General features: G+C 38.4%; 1 protein-coding gene across 1 annotated transcript; it reads right to left on the bottom strand.

Annotated features, from left to right (window-relative positions):
* Positions 1-1,450: 1,450 nt before the first annotated feature.
* LOC131361147 (GTPase IMAP family member 4-like) lies at positions 1,451-8,375 on the bottom strand. Its single transcript, XM_058402079.1, has 4 exons — positions 8,262-8,375; positions 3,358-3,498; positions 2,529-3,230; positions 1,451-2,395 (listed from the first exon to the last, which is right to left on the bottom strand). Exons 2-4 carry the CDS (start codon positions 3,422-3,424, stop codon positions 2,151-2,153), a joined length of 1,014 nt encoding a protein of 337 aa, XP_058258062.1. The 5' UTR covers positions 3,425-3,498; positions 8,262-8,375; the 3' UTR covers positions 1,451-2,150.
* Between the last annotated feature and the right edge of the window lie 6,170 nt (positions 8,376-14,545).

Here is a 14,545-nt window from a genome sequence, read left to right as displayed (position 1 = left end):
TGCAGAGACATAATGTTTAGTCTCTGCAGTTTCTGTTCAGAAGACGTACAGAGTCCCTATTTTGAGTACAGTGTGTGAGAGTACACTGTTAACACACACGATCCAGACAGTCATACTGCATTTGCACCTTTTCTTACCTTCCTACCTCAAACTGCCAGTTTTGCACTGGTCTCTGTTTCTGTAAAGCTGCTTTGAGACAATGTCCATTGTTGTAATAGATTATTGTTTCTGTAGTAACAGAGTATTGACAGATTTGTATGGTGGAAGTTCCACAAAAACAAATGAAAAATGTGTGTGAATATTGATATGATAAATCATTGATATGGTAAACAATGTAATAATCTGTTCACTTTCTTTGAAGATTATTACACTGTGATGGCACAGTTTCAGCAATTTATTAATGATAAAGAAATACAACAGTCACAAATGCCCACGCTCCTATTTAACATGTTTATTCAGTCCTCTAAAAAGCCTCCCTCACTGCCTCATCCTCAACTTTGCTATTTCTATTTTCAGTATCATGTAAATGACTTGACCTGCTGGGGAATTTAATTCTTTAAAGAGAATGCACTTTCAGTTTGTTAAGCTTCTAGATCTGTCCTGTAGATGGCGCTGGTGCATTTTTGTGTGACTTTCTTGCCAGAATGATTCACAGGGCATCTAGTAGTTTAGAAATTGAAGCCCCATAAATCACATAAATCAAGTTTAAGCATTCTTAGGAAAAATAGGACACCACTGTTCCTTCCTTGGACCACTTTTGATAGATACTGACCACTGCAGACCGGGAACACCCCACAAGAGCTGCAGTTTTGGAGACGCTCTGATCCAGTCGTCTAGCCATCACAATTTGGCCCTTCGTCAAACTCGCTCAAATCCTTACGCTTGTCCACTTGCTTCTAACACATCAACTTTGAGACAAAATGTTCACTTGCTGAATAATATACCCCACCCACTAACAGGAGATAAGCAGTGTTATTCACTTCACCTGTCTGCGGTCATAATGTTATGACTGAGGGGTGTATATTGTCCATCAAACACTAGACACGCATCCTTTTAGAAGGTTCTGCATTTATTTCTTTGTTTTAAATGGAGCTACTGCTGTACTATTAGTTGATCTGATTCATTTCCTATAACAGCAGCTCTAGCTGCAATGTTTTTATTAACATGCTCAGTCTAATATATTACTGTTTCTACAATTGAAGCCAAAGGTTTATATAAATTTAATCTGATATTCATCTCCCAGAGAAAGCAGTAAATAATTAAATGTCCTATAACAGCGGTATCAATTAAAAAAAAAAATGTGAATGAATAATGATAGATAGATAGATAGATAGATAGATAGATAGATAGATAGATAGATAGATAGATAGATAGATAGATAGATAGATAGATAGATAGATATTTCAAAGTACAGGTACATAGCAATGAACTGTAATAAACTATTTATTAGTTTTTCATGTAAAAAACGACATCACCTGTTACATCAAAGTACAAATTTTAAGCATCACCAGCTCCAACAATAAATGCATAAATGAAATATACAAAAAAAAAATTAAAATTACAAAAGACATTTTAATCAAAAGTCTGTGTTCTTAATATACAATGATAATATTTACAAAAAAATTCTTTCAAACTGATGTGTAAATAACTGCCAATTGCACGCTAGATTGGCCAAAATGTCTCTAATGAAATGTTAGATATTACATCCGCAAGTGTATGACTAAGTGTAAGTGTAATAGAATATCGATTTATTACTGTAGTAGCAACACACACACACACACACACACTTCACACGTGATGCAGAGACATAATGTTTAGTCTCTGCAGTTTCTGTTCAGAAGACGTACAGAGTCCATATTTTGAGTACACTGTGTGAGAGTACACTGTTAACACACACGATCCAGACAGTCATACTGCATCCGAATCTTTTCTTACCTTCCTACCTCAAACTGCCAGTTTTGCACTGGTCCCTGTTTCTGTAAAGCTGCTTTGAGACAATATCCATTGTTAAAAGCGCTATAAAAAAAATAAATTGAAATACTTGGTAATAAAGCTGATTCTGAGAAACCCTTCAGAAAGCCTGTGGTAGTTCAGACAAGCTGTGCACACTGTAGTGTCAGATTCCTGTTTTTACTTCTAGATCTTGATTATCATACTAGACTGACCAGCCACAAACTGATGAGCAGTACTGAAACAAATCCAATGGCAATCCCCAAAACTGCCCCCATTGATCCATACTGGCCTCCTGCCACTGAGCCTAGAAGAGCACCCATGAAGGACATTAGGATCACTACTACTGGTTTGAGATAATTCCATGGCAACTGGTCCTGATTCATGTTCTTTTTGGCCTCAGTTCTGTCTCTTTGACTTTCTGAATCTTCTGATTGTGTAGTCACTGTGGAAAAAACATAGTATAGACAGCAGAGAAATGTATTCCTTGACATATTCCACTAAAATAATCTTTTTGACCTGGAGTCAGTGTCATGAATTCTGTATTAAACTGAACATGTTTATGAAGTTATACTTACTACTAGGACGTGCCCCTTGGAGGCTTCCACGTCTCTGCCTAAGCACATCTTTCTCTTCTACATTTTCTTCACTCTGCTGTTTATTTGTTTTCTTCTGTGTATCTTCTTTGCATGACATTTTGCTCCGCATCACTTCATAGTAAACCTGTGGCAGGAAGAAATCACCAGCATTTTCTTCCACTATGCTGTCAATCTCTTTAAGTAACCCTCGGACCTGGGTTTCAGATTCACTCAGCCGCATAACATAGTGTCTGCCTTTGTACTTTTCCAGGAGTTTCTCTGTTTCCCGAATGTGTTTTTGGATTGTGGATTCCTCCACATCTCCTTCACACAAGAAAAGCACCATAGTGTGATTCCAGACTCTCTCAGAGAGCAGCTCCATGTGTCGACTTGCTGATTCAAGTTCATTTATAGATAATTCATCATAAGTGTTTATGGGTATCACCAGAATCAGAGCATGGGGACCTGGAGGACAAAGTGTCACACTTCGGATGATTTCATTTTTTATATTCTCTGTAGTGCACTCTGTAGAAATTCTCTTCCATCCTGGTGTGTTCACTATGCAGGTCCTCCTTCCTTCCTGTTCACCTTCATGTACAAGACACTCTTCACTCTCTTCATTCAGCGTTTTGTCTCCCAGGATGACTCCGGCTACTCTGTTCTTTCCAGCTCCAGCTTTTCCCAGCAGTATAATCCTGCACTCTGTAAGAGAAGATGGACAAAAACATGACAGACATTAAAAAAGATGGTGGACAATTCATTTTTTTTCCCCTCAAAGTGCAAATATCATTATGCACAAAAAATCAAAATATTCTGAAAGATATCTAACCTGGAGCCTTTGGTGAGGATCCACTTGCCATGGCTGTATTAGAGCCAATATTTATTACATCTGCCATGTAACATTCACTTTTATATTTCAGTCAAAACGTTGTTATTTGAGAATTGTGGAAGAGAAGATTGATTTCTGTTCCTAGAAGCAAAACACAAAAAGTTAATCCAAATATAACTTGTACAATTACAAAGATTTTCAATGGATACAAATTAAACTGTTCACCCTGTTGATCTGTTCCACTTATTGTAGTGTAATAACCTGGAGCTGAATTAGACTTAACAGGGATTTTATTTTATAACAATAGGCCATAATATAGAAGCATGTCTGAGATGGGGGGGTTGGGGGATAAAGGGGGGCTGGGTTGGGGGCAGTTAACGACCTAAAGTCACATGATTACTGAACACAGTTGACCTGTGTGCACTTAGTGCTGTGTGCAGCTGTTTCTGAAAGGCCCCTGAATATGTTAGAGAAACGTAAATGAACATCATCATAAAGTCTAAGGAGTTATGAACACACACCCAGGACAAAATTTCGGAAAACTATCAATTGAGGTTTGCTTATAAAAAAAACATATAATTGCTCTAATATCCTGATTATATCCATTTCATCCAGTTCCAGATTGTAACTAACATAAAGGGGCAAAGGAGGATGTTAGGGCAGATATTTATTTTAAGCCTGTCTATGAAAATTAGATAACTGAATGGGCAGACTGTTGATCTCAAAATCACACTTCAAAAGAAACTCTATATCTCCTACTTTTTCCAAAATAAGACTTAGAATTACATTCAAACCTCCTTGATTATATGAATTACATAAAATAAATGCATAAAACCATCCATTTTCTATACCCGCTTTATTCCTAATTAGGATCACAGGGATCTGCTGGAGCCTATCCCAGCACAATTCGGCGAAAGGCCGGTCGCCAGTCCATCATAGGGCTACATATAGACAGACAACCACGCAGGCAGGGGGGGAACTCCACACAGAAAGGCCCCTGCCTGTTCGAACCTGGGATTCAAAGCCAGGAACTTCTTGCTGTGAGGCAACAGTGCTAAACACTAAGCCACCATGCTGCCCCAAACTACATACAACATGCGTTCTGTTTAAATAGTGAGGCTTGTTCTTTTTATGATCTTTCTTTCATATGATTTATATGTTCTTAATATGAAATTAAACAGAGTTGAATCCATTTTTTTAAGAAAAGGTTTTGGTACAGAATCCTACATTTGAGTGATAAATCCTTCATGACCCACATATCAAATTTCTTTTTCATTTTCAACATAAGGGGTTGGAAATTTGATTGTACTCTGTTTGACCAATCTTCACAAATATTGATACCAAGATAATTTACTTGGAATACCTTCAAATTTGGTATAAGGAATACCATTGTCTTTAAGTGGAAAAGGGTACATTTGTGATATTTAAAGATAAGCCTGACACTTGAGAAAATATATTAAGGCACTCTATAATAATAATGATTTATTATTATAAATAATATTATAATATATATAATATAATATATAATATATATATAATATATAATATATAATATATAATAATATATATAATATAAATAATATTATAATATTATTATATTATTATATTATTTATAATATTTATATTATAAATAATGTGCAGAGCAGCTAGCAGATGTCTTCACTGACATCTTCAACATCTCGCTGAGCAGCTCCATCATCCCTACGTGCCTCAAGACAACGACCATCGTCCCTGTGCCAAAGAAGTCTACGGTTTCCTGCCTCAATGACTACCGTCCCGTCGCACTCACACCAATCGTGATGAAATGCTTCGAGAGGCTCGTCATGAGGCACATCAAGTCACAGCTACCACCTTCGCTGGACCCCTTGCAGTTTGCGTATCGCCCTAACCGCTCCATGGACGACGCCATCACCACAACCCTCCAACTGGCCCTCACACACCTGGACTGTAAAGACTCCTACGTTCGAATGCTGTTCATAGATTTCAGTTCAGCATTCAACACAATCATCCCTCAGCAGCTGATTGAGAAGCTGAGTCTCCTGGGCCTGAACACCTCTCTCTGCAACTGGATCCTGGATTTCCTGACTGGGAGACCTCAGTCAGTCCAGATCGGGAGCAGTATCTCCAGCACCACCACACTGAGCACTGGAGCACCTCAGGGCTGTGTGCTCAGTCCATTGCTGTTCACTCTGCTGACTCACGACTGTGCAGCAGTGCACAGCTCCAACCACATCGTCAAGTTCGACGATGACACGACCGTGGTGGGTCTCATCAGCAAGAACGACGAGTCAGCATACAGAGAGGAGGTGCAACATCTAACAGCCTGGTGCAGAGCCAACAACCTCTCCCTGAACGTTGACAAGACCAAAGAGATGGTTGTTGACTTCAGGAGAGCACAGAGTGACCACTCTCCGCTGTCCATCGACGGATCCTCGGTGGAGATCGTCAAGAGCACCAAATTCCTTGGTGTCCATCTGGTGGAGAACTTCACCTGGTCACTCAACACCAGCTCCATCACCAAGAAAGCCCAGCAGCGCCTCTACTTCCTGAGGAGGCTGAGGAAAGCCCATCTCCCTTCCCCCATCCTGACTGTGTTCTACAGAGGGACCATCGAGAGCGTCCTGAGCAGCTGCATCACTGCCTGGTTTGGGAACTGCACCGTCTCAGATCGCAAGACCCTTCAGCGGATAGTGAGGACAGCTGAGAAGATCATCGGAGTCTCTCTCCCCTCTATCACAGACATTTACACCGCACGCTGCATCCGCAAAGCCAACAGCATTGTGGCTGACCCCACACACCCCTCACACACACTCTTCACCCTCCTGCCATCTGGAAAGAGGTACCGGAGCATTCGGGCCCTCACAACCAGACTGTGTAACAGTTTCTTTTCTCAAGCCATCAGGCTGCTCAACACCCAGGACTGAACTGTTCTACACTCTCTCACACACACACACGCACACACACACACTCTCACTCAGGACTGAACTGTATATCAACTCTCTGTCTCTCTCACACACAGATACACACACTCTCTCTTGACTGTGTGAACACGCACACACACAATTTATATTGTTCATACTTATTGCACTACCTCAACCGCTGCTGTGTATTTTTGCACAATTTTTTTTGCACAATACTTTTTTTTACATCATTTCACTTTATCTTATCTTATTTCACTTACATTCCAGTACACGTTCCTTTCTTTCTTTTCAGCGCTAAGTGTCCTGTGTTCTTTTGTGTTGTCTTTCTTGTATTTATTGTCTTTTGCACTGTCTTGTCTATGCTGTTTGCACCTAGCTGCACACTGTGCACTTTACGTGGGTAATGACAATCTTCTGTCCTAGCTCTGTGGTGTTGTTTTTATGTTGAACTTTGTTGTTGTATGTTTATGTAGCACCAGGTCCTGGAGAAACGTTGTTTCATTTCACTATGTACTGCGTCAGCTATATGTGGTTGAAATGACAATAAAGCTTCTTGAATCTTGAATGATGCCATGAAAAGAGTCATTATGAAAATGTAAAGCCATTGTTAGTATAACTAAAAGAAATGGAAAGGGAGCCGCAGGATGTCCCTCGAGAAATGCTCAATGAACGAGTTGTTCTCCATGGAATTTCAACTGAACTATTCTCCCTTGTAAAGTATTGACCAAAACCAAGAAAATCTAATAAATCAAATAAAAAAAAATGTTTTACAGTATCAAAGGCTTTATTTACATCAATAAATAAAGTGTAAATAATTAAAATGTAACTGTTATCAGTTATGTAATCCTTATAATCAATTAAATCTAAGCTAATATTATTGCTAAAATGTTGTCCTTGCATAAAGCCATCAATGATTGTATCTAAGAATAACTTTATTCTTTGTGCAAAGATGTGAGCCAATAATTTTGCATCATTATTAATTCATGTTATAGGCCTACAGTTGTCAAGAAGCCGGCAATCCTTATTGGGTTGAGGTAACAATGCAATTAAGCCTTGACACATAGATGGGGGAAGCCTTTCGGCTTCTATAGCTTCCTTAAAAACCAATAATAAAAACTCAGAAATGTAATCCTGGAATACCTTAAAAAAAATTCACCTGTTAGGCCATCATTCCCTGGGGATTTATTATCTTTTAACTTACTAATGTTTTTTTTTTAATTCTTCCAAGGATATATCTTGATCACAAACGTCTTTCCATGTTGCGTTAACACCTTGTGCAACATTTTTTAGATATGAAAGAAAATTTGAACTTTGGCTACTATTGTGTTCAGACTCAGTATAGCTTTTCCACAAAATCAGAAATTGTTTTAGGGTCTTCGGATATCTGCTCACTTATTTTTAGGATATATACTGTTAACACTAACATTTCTTTATTCTAAATTATGATAAACGTGCCTAATGATCCAATACAAAGCAGGTGAGCATGATCATGGGGAAAAGTAAAAACAAAATGAAAAGAAGTTCAAAAGGTGTCCAAGGCTGCCCTCTGGTGGACCTAGTGACCGGAACTCATAAAGTTGTAAACACTTAACATACCAATGTAAACTGCAAACTTATACAAGTGCAGAGAGCAGTATTAGAGACAGAATATAATAGTAAACAGAGCAACAATACAAAATGGATTTCTTGTTGCCATTTGTCAGGGATTGCTATTCATTTGCAGTTTGCTTAAACTTGGAGAAATCCAAACAAACGCTGGTGTTCATATTAACATACAAAGAAAAGTTATTACGTCATATGTAGGTACCTGCCTACAGGTAACATGATTAATAATAAACATCAAAATGATCAGCATCTAGTACTGACTAAAGAATTTGCTTCTGCGTCACGACACATAAACTGAAACTAAAAACTTAATATAAGAAACTGTAAAAGCTTTTATTTTTAATAACCAGATCAATAAAAGGAGAAGTTATTACTTACACTTTTATGATCTGTTGTCAAGTTTTGGTTACTTTCTTGTACAGATTCATACGGTTCATGGCTTCCATTCAGGCAAGACAGCTTCTCATAACCTACCAAAGAAGGATAATAAAGACCCCTCCTCATGGTCCTAGAGAGTGTCTTTTGCTTGCAGTTATGAGTTTTAACATACCATGATGTTTTAGTGTAAAGCTCACACAATGTTCGTTCCCCTCCTCAAACCTGTGGACTGGATTAGAAAATGTATTAAAATAATATGTTATCATAATCCTTATGACATACTATGTACTGTATATTGTCCATCAAAGCACTAGACACACCTCCTCTTAGAAGCATACTGCTGTATTTATTTCTTTGTTTTAAATGGAGCTACTACTGTATTGTGTACTGTTGTAAATTTCCCTTTGGGATGAATAATCTATCTATCTATCTATCTATCTATCTATCTATCTATCTATCTATCTATCTATCTATCTATCATTATTCATTCATAATTATTTTTTAATCTACTGTTAGTTGGTCAGATTGTGATTCATTTCCTATAACAGCAGCTCTAGCTGCAATGTTTCGTATGCACAGTCTAATATATTACTGTTTCTACAATTGAGGCTAAAGGTTTATATAAACTTATACTGATATTCATCTCCCAGAGAAAGCAGTAAATAATTAAATGTCCTATAACAATGATGTGAATTTAAAAAATATTTAAGAATGAATAATGATAGATAGATAGATAGATAGATAGATAGATAGATAGATAGATAGATAGATAGATAGATAGATAGATAGATAGATAGACATAATGTTCAATCTCTGCAATAGCATAGTGTACAATTGACAGTAGACATACAGAGTCCCTATTTTGAGTATCTGGAAGTTTGATGTAGGAAAGTTAGATAAGGTGCGGATGCAGGATGACTGTATGGGTCATTTGCTGCAGTTTTGGAGATGCTCTGATCCAGTCTTCTAGCCATCACAATTTGGCCCTTTGTCAAACTCAAATCCTTACACTTGCCCATTTTTCCTGCTTCTAACACATCAACTTTGAGGACAAAATCTTCACTTGTGTAATATATCCCACCCACTAACAGGAGCCATGATGAGGAGATAATCAGTGTTATTCACTTTACCTCTCAGTGCTCGTAATGTTATGGCTGATCAGTGTAAGTCCTAGTGCCTCAGTACCAGCCCTTACAGTGGCAAAAGCAATTCTTTGTATTGGATCCTAAGAATGGCATAATCCTATATTGTGTTTAAATAAAATACTTTCTGTCTGGAATTGTGTGTGATGAATAGGTGGATATGGATATCATATGTAGGCTAACGAATATAGAGCAATAAGCATTATAGACACAAGCAGCGATCAGAGGGGTCCAAGAACTGCATCCAAGTGGCCAGGTACTGTAGCATACAAATGACATAAAACACTAAAGAAAATATAGATGACCATATTGTTTGAACTTCATGACAATGCTTGCTAAAAACTGAAGAAACTTGATGTTTATTTTAAAAGTAACCCAGGCAATTTGGAAACCAATCATCACTTGACTGCAAAACAGTCAATTTGAGTAGTGTTGCTGTAGATGTGCATGCCTATTTCATAAAGCGAAAGTTGTCTCAAACTGGTTTCATCCATCCATCTTCTATACTGTACCCGCTTTATTCCTAATTAGGGTCATGGGGATCTGCTGGAGCCTATTTCAGCACACATTGGGCGAAAGGCAGGGGTACACCATGGACAGGTCACCAGTCCATCACAGGGCCACACATATAGACAGACAACCACACACACTCACTCCTATGGGCGATTTAGAATTACCAATCAACCTAATGTACGTTTTTGGACCGTGGGAGGAAACCGGAATAAACCCACGGAGGCACGGGGAGAACACGCAAACTCCACACAGAAAGGCCCCTGTCTGTTCGAACCCAGGACCTTCTTGCTGTGAGGCAACTGTGCTGCCCCCATACTGGTTTCATGAACATGACAATGAGATCAGTGTTCTTCAATAGCCTTCCCAGTCACCAGATCTGAATCCAACACCTTTGGTAGTTATAGATCAGGAGATTGACAACATGAAAATGTACCTGAAAAATCTGCAGGAATTGCATGACGCAATCATGTCAACATGGTCCAAAATCTCAAAGAAATGTTTCCAAAATCTTGTGGAATCCATGCCTTGAAGAGCTGAGGCTGTTTTAAGAGCAGAGGAGAGTCTCTACCCAGTATTAGTATAGGGTTTTGAATTAAATGCTCAGTAAGTGTATTAGACACAGGGTGGCACAGTGGTGACCTGGAAAACACAGCCACCTTCCAGCTCCACGTTCCCCGGTTTAATCCTGATCTTGTTTTAATGTCTGTATGTTCACTCTAGTTCTGCATGGCTTACCAGCACATACTCTGGTCTCCCCACTTCCCAAAAACATGCAAGTAGATAAACTTAGCTATATTATATTACTCCTAGGTATTTATGTGTGTGTGTGTGTGTGTGCATATTACCCTGCAATAAACCCATGTCAAATTGAGGGTATATTCCCACCTCAAGCTCAATGTTCCTGGGACAGGCTCCGGATCCACCAAGTCAATATACAGAATAAAAACACCACCCAAGATGCATGAATGAACATTCGACACATTACAGGTTCTTTGTGCAAGGTAAGCATCACATAGCCAAGATTAAAATCTCGGCCTTGAGTATTTGAATAGTTTTTAATAATAGCATTCAACAAAACTCTTATATTTTAAGATTCTCCTCTCATCAGGTTTTTAGGATATGTCCCAAGCCAAATACTGCTGGACTAAGCAGAATGTTAAAATAACGTGCCACTATGACACAAATAATAGTATCTAACTTAAGCGATACATGAACCACCAACCACAGAAATTATGCCAGAATCGTTTACAACATAATTATATTTAGCCAACATCAATCTGCTTTATTCAATCACAATGTCATTTGCTTAGATAAGCAGCTAACAGCAAAAAGCAAACTATTTGAGTTTCACTGTTGCTAACATATTTGTCAGTATGAGTCAATCAATATTAAATTATATGCTAAAGTCATTCCCCTTACTTATTCCTTAATATGGTGCACATGTTGCATGAAAAATATGGAAGTAATGCATTGATTTCTCTGTAATCGTGCCCTTGAAATTTGAACTTAAACTCTAGAAAGGTTTTATCCAGAAGATTATTTTGTTTTTATATCACTTTCCATACATTTCATGCATTGGCACAAATGACAAATAATTTTACTTTTTGAATAACAAAAATGCTTCATATTTCATGACCTAAAATCATAAACATTTTACATTACATACAAGCATTCATTCATGTTTTATTAGCTGTATCTACGGTGCATTTACACGGACAATCAGGTTCTATCGGGTTGATATAATTAATGGGTCACTTATACATTATGCAATTACTTACTATAGCCCACCTCTGCATAATTTGTTGGCCTTCTACCTATCCATCAATGGAAAGTGATCACCATTAGACCGGCACATAGAAGATAATATCTGGCCTAAAAAGTGAATTTCTATCACAAGTGTGTGGAAAGTAGATGTAACTAATAAAGTGACCACTGAATGAATACGCACATAAATACACAGCAAATTAAAAGGGGAAAATACATATGTCAGTAAAGTTTTTTGGGCCACTATTAGCCATAAAGACAGTTTCATTGCACCTTGGCATAGACTCTATAAGGTTCTGGAAATGTGTTGGAGGCATGGACAGTGTTTTTTTAATCAATTAGTAGTTTAATGATAGCTCCAAAGTCTCCCATCTCACATTATTTCATATAAGAATATGGATGGGGCAATGTAATCCAGAGAGAGACCGGTGCCATCAGGATAGAAATGTCTCATCATAGGATAAAAACCTTGTATTGCTTAGTAGTGATTATTTCTAAGAGGACAAGCAGCAAAATAGTAACACGGATATGAAGATATGAAGGGTGTGTAAGCCAACTCAATGTCATGTTTGTTGAAACAGCTTGAAATTAAGTTAAATTGCTGGAAGCAGACAGTAAATATTGTAAAGATTCATGTTATTAACAAAAAAATGTAGTGTGTGGCATTTAAATAAAGCTTATTTGGTATAAAGAAGGGGGAAAAAACATAACATTGCCCAACACTCTGCAAATCGTTAAAACAAAGCAAGATGAATAACCATGGTTTCATGTTCTTTTTGGACAAAAACTAAAACGACCATTTGCAAACTGAGATGTGTCAAAACTTGTTTCCTTTTTTCAGCTGTCCATTTGAGGCGAGTCTGTGTCCATTGTAGCCTGGAGTTCCTGAACTTGGCTTACAGGAGTAGAGCCGCTGTAGCCCATCAACTTTAGGGTCCGACGTGCCGTGCGCTCCGAGATGCTCTTCTGTACGCCGCTATTATAACGCATGGTTATTTCAGTTACTGTTGCCTTCCTGTCAGCTTGCACCAGTCTAGCCATTCTCCTCTGACCTTTCTCATTAACGAGCCGTTTTCTCCCACAGAAATGCCGCTCGCTAGATGTTTTTTCTTTCTCGCGCCATTCTGTGAAAACTCTGGAGACGGTTGTGCGTGAAAATCCTAAGAGTTCAGCAGTTTCCGAGACACTCAGACCAGCTCGTCTGGCTCCAACAACCAAACCACGGTCAAAGGCACTTAGATCAGATTTCTTCCCCATCCCAGTGTTTTTAATTTTCCTTTCGGAGTACACTGTCCCAAAAATAGAGAACCAGTTAAACAATAACCCTGAGGTAGTCCATGGAGCTGCTGCCAATCACCACCAACTTTTCGCAGGGGGATGGAAATGACATCATTTTTGACGAATCTTTATTTCATAAGCATCTGCTTCATTTGTTTCCATCCGTTTCCCTTTAGGCCAAACTGAAAAGAAAGTAACATATGTAGATTTTTTTTTAACAGACATAATCAGAAATCCTGTTCATTAAGAATAAATTAATGAAAAAAAAACATTTATATACAATCCCCATTCAAAACTAAACGCTAATGTTAGCAGTGTCACCTACTCTTAACCAGATTCTGGTATTTTTCAGCTGTATGTCTAATCACCTCTGCAAAGGCCTGGGACAACTTCTTGCCTTAGTCATAAGCTCACCCTAGATGTGCAGACATGGTGGTTTGTGGGGCTTGGCTGAACCCACAGTTATGTCTCTCAAATTTATGAAGCTGCTGATTGATATTACAGTGAGCTGCAAGAAACAATTCGCCGAACATTCCCTATCACGTCCGCTACACGTTGCACAGCTGCTATTTGCTTGTATAAACATTTATTCATCTAGCAGTCTCTCAGCTGGGTTTTGTGCCGCCAGTGTCAGATCATCACCACAGACCCAGCTCTACCGAGACAAGTTACACCACATGGAGTTTTTCATAGACACTATCTGTCAGTCCTAGAGTGATTTGGTTCCTTGTAACCTTTTGATATAGAGTACAGTAAGTCCCCAACCTATGAACGAGTTCCGTTCCGGGAGAACGTTCGTAAGTCGGATCTGTTCGTAAGTCCGACAAAGTGAGTCTTATACACCTTTAACACAAATATACAATGAAAAAGAATGAAAAAAAACTACTCATGTTATAAGAATGAGCAACGTCTACCACCTTTTCGCCTCGGTCCATCTCTCAATTATTTTTAGTTTCCATGGCTTCCTAGAAGTCCCCTCCACATCACCACTGTTTTTCCTCTTGCTTCCGGACATCCTTGGCTGTGACTGAGCACTGTACTACTGTACAGTAAACACACAGCAGCACAACTGTGACAACATCCAGCAGACACGTGAGCTACTTTCTCCATTTGTTCGCATCTACGAATGTTTGTAATGCGAGGACCGTTCGTATCTATCAATGTTCGCAACTAGAATGTTCCTAAGTCGGGGACTTGCTGTATTCAATTGTTAAAATGTTAACACAGTTAAAATCCTGGTGATTAGGAGGTGTGTATGCAGGATAACATCCAGAGTTCCCCCTTCACTCCAAACACCGGTCTTTGGAAAATGACATTGTAATAAAAGGCCTCTACATGTCTACACTAGGTTACTACTTAATCATTTAGTGATGTTTACCCTGTTTATTACCAACCCTCAAGTATTTTGTGTAGGAACGCTGCATTTTAACAGCTGTGTAGTGTTATTGCACTTGTCTCTGCCTGCAAGCAGTTCCTGACTGCACAGCTGCTAATATTACTTCTCCAGATTTTAATTTTTGTTATATTATAATATTCGTTTTTCTGTCAAGCTCTGGATGGAAAATGGTTATTAATTTTTTTTAAATC

The sequence above is a fragment of the Hemibagrus wyckioides genome, linkage group LG11 (assembly GCF_019097595.1).
Source record: "Hemibagrus wyckioides isolate EC202008001 linkage group LG11, SWU_Hwy_1.0, whole genome shotgun sequence".
NCBI classification, from domain to species: domain Eukaryota; kingdom Metazoa; phylum Chordata; class Actinopteri; order Siluriformes; family Bagridae; genus Hemibagrus; species Hemibagrus wyckioides.
This window is presented reverse-complemented; position numbering and strand designations above follow the sequence as displayed.

Bases quoted from the DNA above. Each gene is read 5' to 3' on its own strand.
- LOC131361147 (XM_058402079.1), bottom strand. From the start codon at position 3,424: ATGGCAGATGTAATAAATATTGGCTCTAATACAGCCATGGCAAGTGGA. The intron at 3,231-3,357 runs GTTAGATATCTT...CTTCTCTTACAG, and splicing joins ATCCTCACCAAAGGCTCCAG to AGTGCAGGATTATACTGCTG. The intron at 2,396-2,528 runs GTAAGTATAACT...TTTTTTCCACAG, and splicing joins CCAAGGGGCACGTCCTAGTA to TGACTACACAATCAGAAGAT.